This window comes from Lynx canadensis, chromosome B4 (genome assembly GCF_007474595.2).
Source record: "Lynx canadensis isolate LIC74 chromosome B4, mLynCan4.pri.v2, whole genome shotgun sequence".
In the NCBI taxonomy this organism is placed as follows: domain Eukaryota; kingdom Metazoa; phylum Chordata; class Mammalia; order Carnivora; family Felidae; genus Lynx; species Lynx canadensis.
The window spans coordinates 20,239,985-20,260,753 of NC_044309.1; the positions used below are offsets into that span (position 1 = coordinate 20,239,985).

General features: G+C 38.1%; 1 protein-coding gene across 13 annotated transcripts in view; it reads left to right on the top strand.

Annotated features, from left to right (window-relative positions):
• Positions 1-20,769, top strand: part of MLLT10 (MLLT10 histone lysine methyltransferase DOT1L cofactor) — a 243,168-nt gene that overhangs the window by 217,341 nt on the left and 5,058 nt on the right. For 12 of the 13 annotated variants that reach the window (XM_030321048.1, XM_030321047.1, XM_030321046.1 and 9 more), the window contains 7 exons: positions 8,284-8,401; positions 9,759-9,831; positions 12,612-12,766; positions 14,697-14,885; positions 15,314-15,402; positions 15,539-15,900; positions 16,938-17,034. In XM_030321048.1, the coding sequence (XP_030176908.1) occupies positions 8,284-8,401; positions 9,759-9,831; positions 12,612-12,766; positions 14,697-14,885; positions 15,314-15,402; positions 15,539-15,900; positions 16,938-17,034 (1,083 nt within the window). The remainder of the gene's footprint in view (positions 1-8,283; positions 8,402-9,758; positions 9,832-12,611; positions 12,767-14,696; positions 14,886-15,313; positions 15,403-15,538; positions 15,901-16,937; positions 17,035-20,769) is intronic. The other variant, XM_030321054.1, reaches the window with a different exon arrangement.

The following is a 20,769-nucleotide window of genomic DNA, read 5'->3' on the forward strand; positions in this document are numbered from 1 at the left end:
TAAGATAGACAGGCCTCTTGTTTGGCTTATTTGCTGTCTTAAGAATTGTTCCTTGGAAAGTGGTCAGGGAGGTAAGATCAGGAAGAGCTTAATAGAAATTAAAAACTGAGAATAGAATTGTGCCTTAATGGGGGAAAAAGGAGACACTTGTAAAATTGTAGGGGAAAACGTGATGCTTAGCAGCCCTAATTTGAAAACACCTTTTAAAAATGTTTGATCAGCTAGTTTTATATTCTTCAGTGTTAAATCCTTTTGTTTTATTTATTTGTTTTTAGAGTAATTATTCTTTCAGATAACAATATCGTTAATAGTTTTTAACATTACTGGAAGATAGAACTACTGTTCATATGATTTATTTTAAATGATGTGCTCTACCCTTGTTGTATCATGAGTAGAGGTATAAATTAGTTTCTGTAGGTGTGTCATTAATTTTTCATTTTGCCTTTCAAATTCCACTCTGTCTCCTAGTTCTACATTCATTCTGTTTGTCTTTTGGCAAAATTCAAGTGCTTTTGTTTGAAGGATGATTCCTTTAATAAACAAATTTTAAGACTGAATGTAATGAAAAGTAGTTGTATTTTCTGCATTCTGGGTTTTGCTTTTGGGCACACACTTCATAAATATAATCCTGGTTTCTTGATAACTCTGTTTTTACTATCATAAACAATAAATTTAAATAATTTTAGATGAAGGAACTTTCAAGCTTTATTAATGTGATACTCAGTAAATGCAGGTGTTTAAGTATTTTTAAGGTACAGTTAATTTAAGGACTAATATTTCGCACATTTCTGTGAGACTTTTATTTCAGGCAGCTTTGAATACTTTGTTTTCCAATATGATAACTTTGTGGTGTGTGTGTGTGTGTGTGTGTGTGTGTGTGTGTGTGAGTTGTCTTAGGTGTAGTCCTCAATTTCCTTTCAGAGGATGTCTGTCTGATATGACATTTCCATTCTGTTTGAGAAAATGGCTCAGTTTCCCAGGCAGATAGATGTGACTTCAGAAGATCTCTGACTTGATTGGTCAGAATGAAAGTTACACCTTTTATATTTTAAATAGTTTCATAATGACTTGTAGTTTCAAGGACATTAACATTCTGAGCAAAATAAGTTTTTATAAGTGCTTTGTGATGTCACTTGCCATTGGGCGATGTACAGGTTCAGTAACCGTGCAGCGTTGGTTGTCTGGGAAATGGGGGAACTAAGTTTGGAAGCCAGGCAGTCTGCCTCTGGAGGCTGCTGTCTGGTTTACTGAATCCCTCCCTCCCATAAAAATGAATTTCCCAGCGATGTGCCTCTGTGTCAAGAGGTATCTCTTTGAAAAACATTGTTAGGAATGTTACTGTGTCCATTTGTGTGCCATAATGCCAAACAGCAGAAATTTGAGTCAGAAATCCATGGTTCCAGGAGCTTTCCTACTCACGAGTATAACTATGGGCGGGGCTTTTTAAATTTGTGGGTGTCAGTTTTTCTCATGTGTAAAATAAAATACTTTAAATACCTGTCCTACCGGCTATAGGGACAGGTACATTATGAAGTTCAAATGAGAATACTTTCTAGACCATAAAGTACTTTGGAATTAAAGGTTATTACACTGATGTTACAATTTTGGACTTAATTTTGGACTGTTACAGAAACAGCCTGTTTACCAGTGAGATAAATTGTATAGAAGCACTTCCCTTACTAAAAATAGTATTAAAAATTTTTGTTAAGATTTATAATTCCATGTTAACATAGGTATATGAATTTTAGTCATTTTAGGTTCAGCTGTTGACTGAGGTTTTTCCAGTTCGTAAATTATTTCAATAGCTGCTTTAGTCCTTGGGGACTAAATTTTTTCCCCTAAACTTGGGTGATGTATTGATTAGGTATTAACCAATTAGGAAACCTGCTTAGAGTTGGTTGGTTATTCTGCCATCCTCTTGTCCAATCATGAGTGTTCAGTGATGGTTTAACTGTAATTTAATCCCTCCCACTACTTTATAGAAACTCAATTGTGGGGCATTTCAGTATTAGCCTAAACAATGGTTTTGAATACGTTAAGCTCCTAACAATTAGGGAGCAGTTTGAGGCATTGAATAATGTGGAATGATGCAATTGAACCTGACAGCTTTAACAGTCAGCCTACTCATGGGACCTGAAAGTTGTTCACACTTGGTTTCATCTCTCATCACACGCTGAGTATTAAAGCCTTACTGGTGGGAGCTGACACAGAAATGGGGTCTGTTATCAGAATATGTTTCATAGTGCAAAGTTTGAATTGAGTTGGAGAATATCTGAAACTTTCTGTTGTTCTCTAATTTTTCCTGGAAACTTTTCTGGTCAAATTGTGTTTGCAAATTGGAAAGATGTATAAATTATCATTAAAATATTTGAATTTTATTATATTTGCAGTATTGCTATACTATTAAAAAAATTTTTTTTTTAGGGGCGCCTGGGTGGCGCAGTCGGTTAAGCGTCCGACTTCAACCAGGTCACGATCTCGCGGTCCGGGAGTTCGAGCCCCGCGTCAGGCTCTGGGCTGATGGCTCAGAGCCTGGAGCCTGTTTCCGATTCTGTGTCTCCCTCTCTCTCTGCCCCTCTCCCGTTCATGCTCTGTCTCTCTCTGTCCCAAAAATAAATAAACGTTGAAAAAAAAATTAAAAAAAAAATTTTTTTTAACGTTTATTATTTTTGAGAGAGAGAGAGACAGAGAGCAAGCAGGGAAGGGGCAGAGAGAGAGGGAGACACAGAATCGGAAACAGGCTCCAGGCTCTGAGCTGTCAGCACAGAGCCCGATGTGGGTCTCAGACTCACAGACCACGAGATCATGACCTGAGCTGTAGTCAGCTGCCCAACCGACTGAGCCACCCAGGCACCCCTGCACTATTGCTATATTATTACCAAAGAATACATAGATTACAGTATCATTGCCTAATGAGACATTTATACCATCTAGTTTTTCTTAAGGAAATATGTTTTAATCTTTGAAGTCTAGCCATATTAGTATCAAAATATAATTGATATATTATATTCTCTAATGAAGTTAATGGAAAAATGGAAGCCGTAATAGCTTATGAAAATAATTTTTAAAATAACAAGTTAAAGTTTGCTTACCATGTGCCACGGATTCTTTATAAGCCCTGTATACTAACTCAGTTAATTCTCACAGTATTCTTATGAGGGTGGGTACTCTTATTATCTCCGTGCTTCCAAATGGAAATTGAGGACAGAGAGGTTCTAGTACCTTGCCCTCGGTGAGAAAGCTTGATTTATGGCAGATATAGTGATAAAAGTATTCTCTTGTAAGGATGTATATATGAGATAGAAATTTTTAAAAGTAATATTCAATTTAGTGAATCTGACAAAATTTTGAAAGAATATATTTAATATCATATGTCAGGGTTGGAATGCTTGAAGAAGCTCTACTGTGTTTTGAGCTTGTTTGAATCATGTGATTTTAATGTTTATTGACAGGTTAATTGTGCATTTAAAAAAGCTTACTATAACCCTTTCCTGTATGATCAAAGTATAAAGTTTCATATCCACCTCTAGGTATTGCTATGATACTTTCCAAAAGTGAAGTTTTTATAGGTTCTGTTCTCTCAAACTGAATTTTTGTTGTTTATTCTGTATTATTCTGCCTTTACCAACATTTGGGAGGAAAAAAGCCCTAACAAAACAGCATCCATTTTTGTCTGATATTCAAATAATTGAGTAGGCTTAGTCTGACTTTTTTCCTTCATAATCTGACTCTTTTAGAAGGAGCCAAGTGCCTAGGAATTGGGTAGCGTTGCTTTGCAGCTAGAGTTCTTTTAAAATTTCTCCGTGGTCATAAGCAGACATTTGAAATATAATAGGAGGTGAACTATTAACAGCAGGGGAAATTTCAAGCTGAAATGTCATTTTAATCTTGTTAATATTTTAATATGGTCCGTGAGTCTACTTATGAAACAATAAATTTCTTTGATTTGATTTGCTTTGAGTTGGAATACTGCCTTGGTAGAGACCTGTGTGTCTTTCTAGGTGTTTTAGTATAACTTATTCTAAATTTGCTTAGGGTTCTTTGACTCAGGCACCTAAACATACTCTTTTTTTTTTTTTTTTTTTTTTTTTTTCCAAAGTAGCTTGAATGTATCTCAATAATTATTCAGTTTATTCTTCCTCTACTTGCCTTTGGGTCCATCTGGTAAAATACCTCTCTTACTGAGGCTTTATTACTAGAGTATTAGAATAAGTGTTCTATAACATCTTGGGTGGAAGTGGTTCCTTTCAATTAATCTTGGGGAGGGAACAAAAACTCTGAGGTATCATATATTGGAAATGAAAGCAGAAGTTTATTACGGCGAGGCACCTGGCTGGCTCAGTGGGTTAAGCCTCAGACTCTTGGTTTCAACTCAGGTCATGATCTCATGGTTCGTCAGATCAAGCCCCATGTCGAGTTGGGGAACACAGAGTCAGCATGGGATTCTCTATCTCTCTCCCTCTCTGCCCCTCCTTCCCGTTCCCTCCCCCCTCTCAAAATAAACGAACTTAAAAAAAAAAAGTTTATTATGGCAATATGAACTTAAAATATTTACTAAATATTTTTATCTTGATCTAATCTAACCTATTTTGATTAACACTGTGTTGATTAGATTATATGATTTCAGCGAGACACTATTAACTAGTTTGTCTTATCATTTTTTTGTTTTGTTTTAACTTCTAATTTTGTTTTTGTTTTATTTTAAGTTTACCTATTTTGAGAGAGAGAGAGAGAGAGAGAGAGCGCGCACGCGCGAGCAAGCGTGAGCAAGGGAGGGGCAGAGAGAGGGAGAGAGAGAATCCCAAGCAGTCTCAGTGCTGTCAGTGCAGAGATCATGACCTGAGCTGAGATCAAGAGTAGGTCACTTAACTGACTGAGCCATCCAAGCATGCCTTAACTTCTTACTTTGAAATAATTATAGGTGTACAGTATAGAGAAAAGTTGCAAAAGTAGTAGAGTTCACATATATCTTAGATTTCCTTCCTTCGGCCTCCCCAGAGTTAACAACTATTCTTACAGTGCCAGTAGATTCAAGGAGGATCTCTGTCCCTAGTAGCCCTTCCGCTTACTTGGGCAAGATAAAATTGGAATGTCCTAAGGTGGGTAGTTCTCTCCAAAAAGAATTGCCTGTCTTTTATCCCAGGTCTCCTGAAGCAGACTTCTGGTGTGTGAATCATTGGCTTTTGATGCTCTTTTAAAAATTCCCATCTGACATACGCTGTGGGAGAAGTATGTGTATGTTGTTTTCTTTATTCCAGATTTCTTTTACAATGAAAGCTTTCAAGTGCCCTTTATGTTTCTTTACCAGTGTTTCTTTAGATTCACATGAACTTCCTTCTGTCCTCCAGAATCTTAGTGCTTTCACTTGTTAAAGACAACAGAAAATTTTAAGTCTACAAAATGTCCAACATTATATGTATGCTCTCCTAAGTAAGTTGCCCCTGCCCACCTCACTTACCCTTCTTATTGCTACTAACTTGTAGAATCTTTTCACTAAACTGATGAGGGTTTCTTGGCCCAGAGGTGGCAACAAGCTTATCATGGGTTCCCAACATTAACCATTCTAAACATCATTTCAGAAGTACTGGCTAAGCAGTGTCAGACATTTGTGTATTCATAACTCTTGTTACCGCTTAAAATGACGTTAATGACTTGAGTTTTAATGTAGAGTGGTTTAGATGTTTTAATACACCATAAAATGCTACCTGATAATAACTTTTAATCTCATTCCAAAGTTTCTGGTTTCAATAAATGCAGTAATTCTTTAAAAACAAACTACCAGGTAATTTTTACTCATTCAGGGAATTTGGGAAATTGATCATTTAGGAGGATGAAAAATGTATTCCCATTTTAGGTTTTTATTTTATTAACTTTACTTTTGTCTGCCACCTTTATAAAATACCTACTTTCTTCTTTTGGAATTATGGTAAAGATGATTTATCTTCTTCTTGATGATAGTCATTATGCAAATCAGTTATTATGCAGTACTGCTCTGCATTTTGATCCTGTAGTATGGTGGGCCTAATGTGTGATAGAGACACTAAGATAATTTGAAGACTGCATCAAAAAATTTGAAAGCTAATAAGGATAAATATAAAGCCCTTGCAGGAAGAATTCTTCCTGAAAAAGGGTATTTCTGATTGGAGTAGGATCTTTTGATTCTTATCAAGAGACTAAGGCAGCTCATAAAACTGATAACCCAACTGGTGTAACGTTAGTTAAGTTTCAACCGTTACGACGACTGCACGAAACAGGAGAGCCAGAAGGCTGAGATGCAGGTTTAAGGCATCTAGGCGTCCGTGTTCTTTGAGCGCCACCTCACTCCTCTTTTTCTCTTTCTTCTCCTCCTGTCAGCTGTTGATTCCTGCTGCCAGCAGATGTCTCAAGAAATGACTTTTCTTCCTCTTTCTAGTGAATTTTCCACTTTCTAATCTTTTATATGCTTAGTTGATCTTTTTAGAATTGTATCTAGAGTAAGAGCAAATCGGCTCTGCAAAGGATATTTTTAAGTGTAAGGTACCTGAGATGTTAACACATGGGACTAGTAACATCTGTACTTTTCTGTTTGTCTGTTTGGTGGTTTTTCTTACCCTAGGTTATTTTATGAGTAACCAAGAGGTAAAAAAAAAAACAAAAAAACACCTAGCTATATTTCCATTTATGAATTGTATATTTTAGTATGCTATACTACTAAATACCTGGTAAGCATCTAGTATGATCTTGAAGTTAAAATTATGACTTACCTTTTCCTGAGGGCTAATTGATTGTTAAGCAAAACTTTATGGTATAAATTTATTGGCTTTGTATACACATCTTTAATAAGAAGAAAAATGAAACCCAGAAATTGACCAATTAAACTTAGACATTGAAGAATGAACTAGGAAATACACCTTTTGAAACAGTGGAAAGCAAGGACAGGATTCTGTCTCACCGACTACTTCTGTGAATTGTAAAGTCCAGTTTTCATGCCCAGTAAGTTGGCCAGAAGCCATATATAATGTCAGGGTCTGAATCTTCCCAGAAACCCAGTTTATTTTCTGTAATATTTTGCTTTTTATAACTACTGTGTCGACATGTCTTGGTCTCCTGTGTGTAGTTAGTTGTACGTGTGGTAGAACATCCCACATCTTTTGTCCTACGATTACTTAGCCTCTTTATATTCGAATTGCTTCAAGCCTTTGAAATTCTTTTCCAGAATTCTGTTATGAAATAACTATACAATAATTTCATTTTATAAAAGGTTAAGTTCGATCTCATTCATGAAAAAGAATAAGAAGTCTGCTTTAAATCTATGGTTATGTTAAATCTGAAAAGTATTGAGGCTAGGAATAGCCTTCTTAGAGTAACAGTATTTTGTGTACAGGAGATTTGCTCCCAGAATGCCACATTTTAAGGTTATAATATTCTTAGAAAGTGGGAGAAAGTATTCACATCAAAGAAGGCATTTTTATTACATTGGATTACGCAAGACTTTGGCCAGCCTCCGTAGCGTCATCTGTTTAAGGGTTCATTTTCCCTTGTTTGGCACAAGGCCCAGTAGAGGCCCTCAGAATTGTGGTTAGCAACATGAATGAATTACAAACTTTGGACCAGCTCTTCAGTTAGTGGAGCTGGCTTCCTGCCAAAAAGACAGTGCCTTATATGGGGTCAGGGCAAAGCTGTGATTCGTTGAGCTCTGCATTGTATAGAAAACATACTTGTGATGCCTGTTTGCTTTCTTTTAAAATAAAAACAAAACAAAACAGAAAAAGCAGCAGGCTTCCAAGTCTATCAAAATAGGAAGTAACAGAATAGTGTGCAGGTTTTACTAATGACAGAGTTAAGCAATGGAAATATAGCTCTGTGTAGTTAAAATACTAAAAGTAGAAATTGGCCCTTTTGACCTCCTTAGCCAGCCTGTGATGTAAGGGACTGAAGCATTTGTTAGACATCTGTTGTCTACCTGCCTTTATTTTGTAAATGGTTTAATAAGATTAAATAATTAGTCATATGTTCACATGGTTACCATGCCACTGGGTTTTGTTAGTGACTAGATACTTTGAAATTAAAGTTAGCGTAGTTAACTTTGAATGTGCCAGTCTTTGTTTTTTTTATTTGGAATTACTTCAAAAAAGTTGAAATGTTGGAATGGTAAAACAAGAAAGAATAAAATTTGCTCTTTAGAAAGTCAGGAATGTTTGCTTATATTCTTAGGTTAGAGAAAACAGTTGCTAGGTCTATTAGGAAAAGCGTGAAGATATTTTCTAATATCATTCATTTATTTTTGTAATTCTTTTCATTTAGGCAAATACCCTATCTGGATCTTCTCTTAGTCAGGCACCATCTCATATGTATGGCAATAGATTAAATCCAAATTCATCAATGGCAGCTCTTATAGTTCAGTCTGAAAACAGTCAAACAGGTAAGTTTTCAAGAATTTTTCAGCTCTCCCCCAGTGTAAATCCCCCCCCACCCCACCCCCCCCCATCCCTGCCTTTGGCTCATTTTCTTTGAAAAGTCTAAAGGTGTGGTTAATACAGGATTGTGCCCACCCCCACCCCCAACCAAAAGAGTCACAGTTGGAAGTAAATAGTGTGCGGTGCTGCAAAATAGTGATGTGCTTTTTTTACTGTCTGAAATGTAAATGTTTAAGCAGAGCCATCAGCAGGCAGGAATGCAACAATGTCTCCTGTGACTTTTGTGATTGATGTGTTCAGTTCTCAGTTCTGTGCAATGAAAGTAACATAACACTGGGCTTTTCTGTGAATAGCCTAAACCTTTATTTGCATAATTCATGAAATTGCATTACACAAACTTGGTTAAAAAAAAATCCTGTTAGAGAATTTCTACAGTGTTTAGTAATCCTGTGAATTTTTACCAGTTGACATTTTGTAGCATTTGCCTCTTGTACTGTTTTAATGAGCCACTGGATTTGCTTTGTTTCATTCCATCCTTAAGGATTTGTTGACATGTCCAAGTAGTCATGCCTGTTTGGGGGAAGGGAATGGGTTTAGCAGTTCACCAAGAATGGATCAGTCATGTCTTTACCCTTTCAGGTCAGAGGTTACCTGACTCAGAATAAGGGGAGGACAACCTCGAAAGAGGCCAGATAGGGTGATTTTATAAGGAACTGACTGTAGGGGAGACACAGGTTACTTGTCAAGCAGAGATATTTGGTGTTACCTAAGAATTATTTTGAAGAAATTAATTTTTTCCTTTTAAGTCCAGCATGCTATCTTCCTGCTTGTTTTTGTCAATTTAAATATTTAGTGTTATATTTAACTTTATCCTTGGTGTGAGGATCCGTGTAATATGTGTAATTTTAGTTATGGTGTGTGGCTTTATGTCGTACACTATGTATTTTATGACTTGTCTTGGGATGCAAAGTGTTAAAAAATACAAAGCATAAGGATTTGCTGTGATAAGCATACAGATTAGCTGTCCACAGCTGTGATTCATTACTTTAACCGTAGAAATTAAAAGTGGCTGAGGGGAGGGTACTGCAAATGCAAACCACGCTTCTGTGCTGTAAAATTGAAAGGAATGAAAGAACGGAACATAATCCATGGCCTTCTACACCCACAAAAACGTGTAGGGACAACGCCTTACATGCCACAGTTCAGCAATTCTGAACTAGCAACATACTAGATCTACTTTCAGAGTAACTGCGAAGTAGTGGTAAAGGTTTTATGTACGTTTTAGGGAAAATCAGGGCAAGAGCTTAAAACCTCTTATCTAGTGAGAGTCACTTTATCAGCTATGAAATATTTACACTGCAGATCAAGATCTCGGAGACAATGGCCGCAGCCTTGCTGGCAGAGGAAGCTCACCCCGAGGAAGTCTCTCACCGCGGTAAGCGCTGTTTACTCTGCAGAGGCGAGGCAAAGGAGACGTTTGGAGATTTGGAAACTACTTTATCTCCTATCAGAGCACACATTTGTGAGGCTGTAAAAGCATTCTGTAGATAAGAAGCATGTCTGGACAGTCAAGAAAAATGATTCTCAATTAATTTGAATATTAATTTAAACACATGGTTAGACTTTAAGCTTTTAGAAGGACCTACCTTTTCTTAGATTTCCAGTCAATTTGAACTCTCTTGTTTTTATCATTTGTACATTTAGCGACTGGTACTGTTAAATACGTTAATTTGGCTAATTCTTTTTGGTTATGAAATAGTCTTTAAAACCTCTTGAAGCTACCGACTCCAGGCTTTCAACTTAGGGTTCCAGTTTTAGCTCTGTTGTAGGCAATGCACTTGAACCCTTTCATCTCTGGTTCCTAGTTCTTGGGGCTCATTTCTGAATTCCCTCTACTTCTCAGGGCTCCTGGGTAGCTCAGTCGGAAGAGCATGGGACTCTAGATCTTGGGGTCGTAAGTTCGAGCCCTACATTCGGTGTAGAGATGCCTAAAAAAAATGAACTAAATAAAATAAAGTAAAATCCCTCTAGTTCCTAAAATTGTTTGAATCAAAGTATAATAAATGTTTACATTCGTTCTGTAAAATTGTCTTAGATATTATCTGAACGAACTTAGGTGCCTTAAATATCTCTGATAGGAGATAAAGAAGTTAGCAGGACACACTTAGCAAAGTTCTACTGAAATGGTTGAATTTTTCTGAGCACAGTCTAAGTGCCCACATCTTCTGTTCTCAGTGGGGAGAATGGCAGAAGGGAATATTGTGCCAGCTTATGGAAAACAGTCGAACTTTAGGCCGTAGCTCTCTTTTTATTAATTAATTATATATGACTTTTAACTTCTATGCCTTCTTCTAGTTTGTTTGCTCTCTGCTGTCTAATTTTGTAAACTGTGCCTCAAGAATGGTTAGTCTGGGTGAGAATGGAGAACAGAAGGAGGGAAAAGCCCATTCTGGAGTCTTTTTTTTTTTTTTTTCAACTATGCAAACTTAAAAATTCTATTAAAAATTAAATTTTTCATGCGATGATACTGTTAGTATCTGTTGTTGTATTGCTGATATATTGGTAAAGTCTGTTAAGGAACATCTTTATCAGGAGATTAGTTCAGTAACGTCGAATTTTGCTATTTTCTAGTGGTACCACTAGGTGTGTCTTTTCCTATAAAATTCTTGGATGACCTAAAAGTAGTAGTATTTTTCATAATTGAGCACTATAGGAAATGAAATATTTCTTCTTTTGAAACTAGGAATCAGAAGCACACAATGATAACATCAACGACTAATTTGTAATTTTATGCTGTGATTACTTCTGTACTATTCTATTATTCTTCTTTTCAAAGTAGAAAACTAGGCGGACTTTTGCTCGTGTGTTTAGTGGAGGAAGCATGTCCATGTTCCCCTCTTAAAATATCCTAGAAACTACCCAGAAATTCTGCGAGATCCCTTAGTGCTATTTTGCTTAGCACAATAGTTCTCAGGTTTTCATTAGCTAAATGGAATTTCCAACAATAAATCATACTAAATTATTTTTAGCATATATTTCCAACTTTATGTTATCCTTTAAAAATCAGCCTGACATGTAATAGTCTAAAGTATCCTGGCATAATGTATTATTTGAAGAGGGATGGTCAACTATATGTAGCATGTGATGTTTATGTGTAGAATAAAAAACCTCATTTGTCTAACTTGTTATTCAAAGAGATTTTTATAGAGAAGCATACTGAGGCAGTGGCAGAACACCGGTGGTTGTTAGAGACCTGAGTTGTGGCCCCAGCTCTGCCATTTATCGGCAGTGTGTCTTTGGACAAGTCACTAAAGCCCCATCTTGTTTCCTCCTGTAGAAATGGAACCAATAAGCCACGCTTTTGACTTCTCTCTCTCTCTCTCTCTCTCTCTCTCTCTCTCTCTGGGTTGTTCTGACGATCATATGAGATAATTACATGGAAACACTTTGGAAACTCCAAAGCCCTTTACCAATATATTATGTTAGTGTAGAGGCTGGAGACCAGAAATGGGCATGCTTACCAATTTAAGACAAAAGGTGGACGAGAGAACATTATATATTTATCTTAATATAAGTAATATTTGCTTTGAAAGAGTTAGTTATTACCATTTGAAGTATAGGTCTAAGATGTTTTAGAAAAATGTGTATAAAGGGCTCAAATAAAAATTTACTTTGGTCTTGCTAATGCTCCTTAATCCTGAAAATACTAGAAAATAAGTATTTTTTACTTTAAAACAAAGGGTTCCTTCAAAATCATCTTTTTACTGATACTTGAGATTCTGTTGATTGTGTATTAAAATGCTTTCTACATTATTATAATTGTACAGTGTTCCTCTGGTGTTTTGCATATTAAAGCAGAATTGTGGAACTCTTCTTTTCTGGCTAATTATTTTAAAGTTTTCTAATACTCTCTTTCCCTCCTTTGTCTAAGGCTGTATCAAGTTCTTTTACAGCTTATTTCAGAGATTATTGGTGTTGTGTTTATGTGTTCTAGTGGTTTTTAATTACTGAGTCTAGCCAGCTATTCCTGCGATTTTTATAATTTGGGGAGGAAGAATGGTAATTACTCAATTTTAGGGTGGATAATGGTTTTATCATTCTTCCAGCATAGGCAGCCTAGAGTTAGAAAACTTGTACGGGAAACGGGCCAGCATAAGGTAAGAAGCGTAAATGCACTCTCTTTCTGTTTAACCTGAGAGTTAATATTTTCAACAGATCTCCTGTAAGCAGCTTACAGATTCGCTATGATCAACCAGTCAACAGCAGTTTGGAAAATCTGCCTCCAGTAGCAGCCAGCATAGAACAGCTTTTGGAGAGGCAGTGGAGTGAAGGACAGCAGTTTTTATTAGAACAGGGTACTCCTAGTGACAGTAAGTATTCTTTTCATGTCTTTACAGAAAGATAGATGGACAGACAGATGGATGGATGTAACAGACACACTTCATCAGGAGTAGCAGTGAAATTATGAAATATGTTTTCTGTAATATGGTGAGAAAGTATAGAGTGGTGGTTTAATAGGGATTCTGCAGTTTTACTACTGGACTTCACTTTACCTGTTCTTAACAATATGATCTTGGGCAAATTTCTTGATGTCAGTATGCTTTAATCTCCCATTTGTAGAATGGGAATAATAATGTACCTATATCATAGTGTTGTTTTGAGGATTAAATGGCATAAAAAATGTGAAGAACATTGCCTAGCTCATAGTAAGCACTTATCTGTTGAGTGGTTATTATTACTCTTTTGAATTAGTTTCACGTTGGTACTTTGTTCTTACCAGTTTTCACATTTTACTAAAACACGTGAATTACATCTTCTCTTCACTTGTTGGAAGAAAACTTGCTTCCCTCTAGAGAATTCATTTTTAAAAATGCATATAGTCAAGTATGGCAAGCTGTCTTCCTAATTTTACAATTTAGATGAGCAAGAATAACGATTACTAAATTACATACAATTTTCATTCATTAAATATCATTCACTTATTAAGTTGTATCATATATCTATATCTATATCTATACCTATATCTATATCTTTATATCCATATTTAGTATTCCCAGTGTTAAGTATTATGGAGGGCCATAGGTGAAAAAAGCCAAAAAAGCAAAGTTCCTGTAAGTGGTAGGTAGCTGGAGAAGCTGGGATAGTGTTAAGGATATATATTTTGGGGGGAAAAAATAGATGGTTTTTTTATCATTTGGGGATATAAACTTTTGCTAGTTTATTATATTAAAACAAAACATTTTGCTTCTTGTTAGTAGACAAGTGCCATAAATTGTGGGTTTTTTTTTTTGTTTTGTTTTGTTTTTTTGTGAATGGTGCCTTGACAAAAAATGCTAATTGTGAGGAAATTCATGCCGGGATAATCCTTTAAACATGATAGCTGGAGGACAGGTTTAGCTTAGTCTTATTGCATCTCATTTGGGTACACTAAGGGCTTCTTTGTGGGATTTTGAAGAGGAGGGATAAAAGTTAAATCCTTGGGAAATGACCACAGACGGCTGTACCAGTACAGTTGTGTCTTCGGAAGGCCCTGAGGGCATGTTAAACAAATACAACTTTTAATACGTACATAGAACTTTTGGCATAACTACTCTGTGTTGTCAGTTGAGACGTCCGAGTTGTGGAAGGAATCGAAACTGTATTTGAGGTGACGAGGCCGGATGGAAACGGCCTCCTTTACAGACAGCACACGCCTTCCTGTGGGAGTTGGGATGTGGGCTGCGGTGCGCGCACACTGCTCCCTGCTGGGCAACGTGTGCAGCAGCAGTAGGCCGGGCGGCTCGCCCTCGCTGAGCGGAACCGAGCAGCGCGCGCGCACTTGCGCTCTTGATTGCGGTGAGGGATATTGGAGGGATTCTTTCCCATCTGAACTACGATTTGAATGAAAGATTGGGGCAGGCACTTCGACTTTGTGATTAGGTTTTTATTTTGGCGAGAATAAAACGTAAACGTTCTATCAGTTTTGTTTGAGAAATGGAAATTACCTGAACCAGGTGGGCGGATTTTTTTGATACGTGGCAACAAAGTTTCCAGAAGGTATTATCCAGGCCCACTATCTCTTTATGCTTACATACACACACATACATTATGCTGTATTTATTTATTTCCCAATTTATATCTACATATAAATTTAGAAATAAAAGGAAATTTAGAAATAAAACCTAGTAATATAAAAGTGCTTTACAGAATTTCCGCTTTCCTATTTTAACTTATTTCTAAAGTTATTGACACTTAGGTCTGTAAAATACTTAGTCGTGTGTGGGAACTTGTCCTTATTAAAGCCATCCAAATGTTTGCTAGTTTTAGGAATGCTGAAGTCATTACATCAACTTCAAGTTGAAAATCGAAGATTAGAAGAACAGATTAAAAACTTGACAGCCAAAAAAGAACGTCTTCAGTTACTGAATGCACAGCTCTCAGTGCCTTTTCCAACAATAACGACAAATCCTAGCCCATCTCATCAAATGCATGCATTTTCAGCACAGAATGGTAAGTGTGAAATGTTTATTTTGTATCTAAGGGAAAGTAGGATAGACTCTCAATATCTTTTTCATAATAAGTGAATAATAACTGGTTACCAGTTACATGAAGATGGTTAAGAGAAGGAATGATAGCTTATTCTCAGAGAACGTGAAGAATCTGTTAAGTGATCGACTTGAATTTGCTCTGACTTCTTTAGTACATAATTTAACGATAATAGTTATTTAAATGTGTAGTGATCTCTATTGATTTAAAGCCATGGTCTTCAATAGAGGTATAGATTTTCCCATTTAAACTGGTATTAGAAATAGCAAGACTTAATATTTAAGTGTTTTTAATGTGGGCTTCAGGATAAGCTTTTTAGATAAGCCTTTAATCTTACACATGATGTAATTTAACAGGGTAAATAGGTTTCTTTTTGTCTTTTATTATTCTAGCTCCTACTACTGATTCCTTGAACAGCAGTAAGAGCCCTCATCTGGGAAACAGCTTTTTACCTGATAATTCTCTTCCTGTGTTAAATCAGGTAATTTGGGTGTGGTTAGTTTCATTTCTGTGTTTTTCTGATGAACAATAGTAGATCCCATTAAATGGCTTCAAATGATTTTACACAGTTCTGCTGTGTTCTTCCGCACTTAAGTTTCTGTTCCTTCTTGCATTAGGACTTGACCTCCAGTGGACAGAGCACCAGCAGCTCTTCTGCTCTTTCTACCCCACCTCCCGCTGGGCAGAGTCCAGCGCAGCCGGGCTCAGGCGTTAGCGGAGTTCAGCAGGTCAATGGTGTGACAGTGGGGGCACTGGCTGGTGGAATGCAGACTGTAACATCCACCATTCCTGCAGTGCCTGGAGTGGGTGGAATAATTGGAGCTTTGCCAGGTAACCAACTGGCAATTAATGGCATTGTAGGAGCTTTAAATGGGGTTATTCAGACCCCTGTCACAATATCACAGAACCCTACCCCCCTCACCCACACCACTGTACCACCTAATGCAACACATCCAATGCCAGCCACACTGACTAACAGGTAAGAAACTCCACTTAATTATACTTTGGGTTTTTCCGTGCCACACAGTACTAGTGCTGTCCATGCGTTAGATTGGGAGTTTTAATGTGCTTCTTGTAGATGCAGTCAAAGAAATTAAAATCCAGCAAACTTCTAGGCCAACTGTGTTATTGTGAGAACTGTTTTTGAAACTTAAGTCATTCAGATTAAAACAAAATGAAATCACTGTTAGTAGCAAAGCATGAAATATAATCTGTGCGAAAAATTTCATTCTTGATCTGTGTTCTCTCCCCTTGTACCTTCATCCCCTTACGATACCTTCATGTATCATAAATTCCGAAGAAAAACAGTATTGTAATGAGATCACATATGAATATTGATTTCTTAAAATTGAGCTATGCAATTTTGCTAATTTTATAATCAAAGCTTTTGGTACCGGTGAAGGTCAAATATTTATCTTGAATTTCCAGTGAGTGAAACTGTTTCATTGTACTGGCATTTCATTTGACTTCAAAATAGGGAGACTAAAGCCATGTTGTTATCGAACATACTTTTGAGGAATAAATCATTTTAAATGGATTGCAGGGGATACTAAACTATTTCTTCTGGCTCCCTTTTGATTGGTGCTTAATTTTACTGACCATTGGGACCATTAAAAAAAAAGGTTAGGTCAAGTCAATTAGTAGTTGAAATTCTTTCTTTGTTTTACATATGTCTTACTTAGTATGGGTTAAATTCTCCTTAAATAAATAAAAATTATTACATGTATGTTACAAACACATTTAAATTTCTATTCCATAAAATACTTAGTGCCTTCTTGGTTTATAATAAGAAGGAAAACAAAACGTTTCTTGACAATGTGAATTCTTGTTCATCTGTGTACAGAGAGAAGGGGAAATAAGATATTTGTGCATGATTTTGTGATCAGAAAGTGTTGTGTTTAAAAATTTGACTTTGCTAACTTATTGAACGTCAAGTTGTAAAGTTGTCTTTCATTTTACATGTTAAAAACCATTAAAGGTATCTAGTAGAAAGTAAGAATTGTAATCGTTTTTCAGTGCCTCAGGACTAGGATTACTTTCTGACCAGCAAAGACAGATATATCTTCACCAACAGCAGTTTCAGCAGTTGTTAAATTCTCAGCAGCTCACGCCAGTAAGTTCTGCGTTTTGATAATACTTGATTTTTATTAGGAGCAAGTGACCCAAGTTGTAATAGGCGTTCAGTGTGGGTATAGGTTATCCACTTTGTGAACAGCATTATGGGATGCGTCACCCAAAAACAGTTTGTCTTGCCATTTGGTATAGTCTGTGGTACCTGTGGCGACATTATTACCTATTCATTTACGAATATTAGACCATGTAGCGTGGTCCTCTTGGAGACCATGGTGATGTGATGAGGGCGACTTTGTATTTTCACGGAGTTTCGCTCTGACAGTGGAGATGGACGATAAATACATGTATAGCTTTTGGTAGTGAGGTACTGAGAAGAAAAATAAAGGAAGATGAGGGGACAGAGGAACAGTGGGACGGGGGCCTTTCTACATAAGAGAGTCTTGCCTCTTTGCGTATGTGACTTTTGAGTACAGACCTGAATTAACAGTTGAAGGAGCGTGAATTTGGGGCATGGGTGAATGGAAGGGAGACACTTGTGAAAGACTGCATGTGTTTATGTTGTGAACACTAGAAAGGCCGGCATGACTGCAGAATAAGAGAGAGGCTGGTGCAGAGGAAAGGAGGTCACAGGTGGGCCTTGTTTGGCCGTCTGGGGCAGGAAATGTAGATGTTAAGTATGATGAAAAGCCATTCGCGTTTTTTTAAGCTTGTCTATTGTGGAAATTGTCAAATGTGTCAAAATAGTATATAGTGTACTAATCACCTCGTTTTAATAAGTATCTCAACTTTTAAAGTCTTGTTGCATATAGCCTCACTTTTCCTTGGAGGATTATTTTAAAGAATTAATTGGAGGATGTGAACAGAATAACAGTGATATAACAATTCACATTTTTAAAAGATCGGCTTAGCTGTTGCATGGGAGATTGTATGTGTCGGGAGGGGAGATGGTGGCAAAAGAAGAAACAGGGAGGCTGTTGGAGTAGTTCGCAGACAAGATGTGGTGTCGTAGAACAGTGTAAGTAAGGGCAGGCGACTGTCGGGGATTGTGTATTTTGAAGATAGAACCAACAAGACTTGTTTGTCAGACATTCAAGGTAAAGAGGAGTCCCAAACAGTTGGGTGTTGAGTCTTCCTGAGATTTGGAAGACTCGGAGGAGCAGCAGGTTTTGCCGAGAAAACGGAAGTTCTGTTACAGGCAGGCCGAGTTTGCCACGTGTGTTTAGATGTTCAGGTGAGATGTGGACTGGACAGTTGTAGGAGTCTGGAGTCCAAGGAAAGGATGCAGAAATATAAATATCTGAACAAAGGTAAGACTCAAGTTGTGTAAAGTGTTTCTGGGAGGACAAGAACTGACCACTGGATTTGGCTGTCTAGAGGTTTTTGGCAGTTGTGCTTTTGGTGAGAAGTAAACGTGGAATAGGTGTCTTGAAGAAGAGAGGAAGAATTGACCAAGATTGGAAGTGTGTGTGTGTGTGTGTGTGTGCGCGCGCGCGCACATGTGCCGGGGGGGGGGGGGGGGGGGGGGGGGGGGGGGAGGTGTGCCTGGCTGGCTCAGTTGGTAGAGCATATGACTGCTGATCTTGGGGTTGTAAGTTCGAGCCCCGTGTTGGGTGTAGAGATTTACTTAAAAACAAAGTGTTTAGGGGCGCCTGGGTGGCGCAGTCGGTTAAGCGTCCGACTTCAGCCAGGTCACGATCTCGCGGTCCGTGAGTTCGAGCCCCGCGTCGGGCTCTGGGCTGACGGCTCGGAGCCTGGAGCCTGTTTCCGGTTCTGTGTCTCCCTCTCTCTCTGCCCCTCCCCCGTTCATGCTCTGTCTCTCTCTGTCCCAAAAATAAATAAAAAACGTTGAAAAAAAAATTTAAAAAAAAAAAAACAAAAAAAACCCCAAAGTGTTTAAAAAAAGAAAAAAAAAAGATTGGAAGTGTGTGGCTCACATGCAAGGACACTCTGACTGGCCCTGTGCAGTCATAAACTTAAAGCGAGACGGGGTTAGATGTGGTCAGTGACTCTGTCCAGCTCTATTTCCTTAGCGTACTTCATTGAGTTGGACTGCTTGGTTAATTAACTCAGAATTTTAGCCTTTGTTTGTAATTTTTTTCTAAAATGTGTCTACTGCCTGGGTGGGGTGGGGGTGGTGCCTGGGTGGCTCAGTCACTTAAGTGTCAGACCCTTGATCTCAGCTCAGGTCTTGATCTTGGATTTGTGAGTTCAGGCCCCGCTGTGGGCTCTGTGCTAAGCGTGAAGCCTACTTAAAAAGAAAAAAGTGGGGCGCCCGGGTGGTTCAGTCAGTTAAGCGTCTGACTTCGGCTCAGGTCATGATCTCCTAGTTCCTGGGTTTGAGCCCTGCATTGGGCTCTGCACTGACAGTGCAGAGCCTGCTTGGGATTCTCTCTCTCCCCCTCTCACTCTCTGCCCCTCCCCCACTTGCTCATGCACACTCTATCTCAAAATAAATAAACTTAAAAACATATTTTTAAATCTTCTTAAAAAAATTAAAATCTTTGAAAATAAAATGTATCTACCCACTTTTTGCTTTAGTCAAAAATATATTGAAAATACTTGTTTTGATTCTGGATCATCATTTTCACTGTTACTGTTCTTACGGTGGTAAAAAGAGAGATCGTATATAAATTCTTCTTTAATGGTTGCACTAAATTGTGGCCTTGTTTTCTTATCTCTTTCTCATCTTAATGTGAAGTACTAAAATTCAGTTTATTGGGGGTTCTTCCTGTTAATCAAGATTATAATAGTCTCATTTCTAGAACATGGTTGATTAGGAGGTTTTAGCATAGCCTCGTGCTTAGAGGCCACGAGAACCGAAGTGGTTTAAACTCTACCTTTTCTTTGTCGGCCAAGGTTGTGGGGTGACATTTGTTCATTTACAGGCATCACGTTTTATTTTAAGGCATACTTACTTCTCTCATTTTAAGAAAAACTCTTGCTTGGCCATTCCCCAGCCCCACCAACTGCTGCCCCGTTTTCTGCTTGCCAGAATGGCCTTCGTACTGCCAAGTCCAGTGGACAGTTGTCGTTCTTCTTCCTACTTGATCTGGCAACAGCATTTGACAGAGTTGATCACTCCCTCCTCCTTGCAACGCTTTCTTCCCTTAGCCTTCAGGATACCACATTATCTTGGTGTTCTTCCTACCTAACCATTCATTCCTTTTTAGCCTCTTTCCTGGGTCCTCCTCCTCTCCACCTCAGCCTCTCAGTTTTAGAGTATCCTAGATTTCAGTGATCTCCTCCTCCAGTCAAAGAACTTAAATCCCATCCTCCATTCCAGCTTGAAATATGTGTGGATGTTCCCTCGTCAGCCCAGGCCCCTCTCTGGAATTTCAGACTCCTGTATCCAGCTGCTTATTTGAGATCTCCACTTGGGTATTTTAACGGACATTTCAAGCATAACACGTCCAACACTGCACTGCTGATCTATTACAAACCTGCTCCACCAGTAGTTTTGCCTACCTTAGCCAAAGCCAGCACCCTACTTGTAGTTGCTCAAGCCAAAAACCTTGCAGTCATCCTTCATTCCTGTCTGATGCCTCACATTGAATCCATCAAGAAGTCCCAAGTCAGACTGCATCCCTCCTCGGCTTCCCTTATTCCTCTGAGCAGAAGCCAGAGTGTTCACGGCCTACCACCGTGAGGCCCACATTTCTCACGTGTCCTACTTGTGCACTTGTCTCTTGCCTGCCCCCCGGGCTCCTGGCTGTTCCCTGATCACACTGGGTATACCCCCACATCGCCCCTTAGCACTGGCTGCTTCATCGGCCTA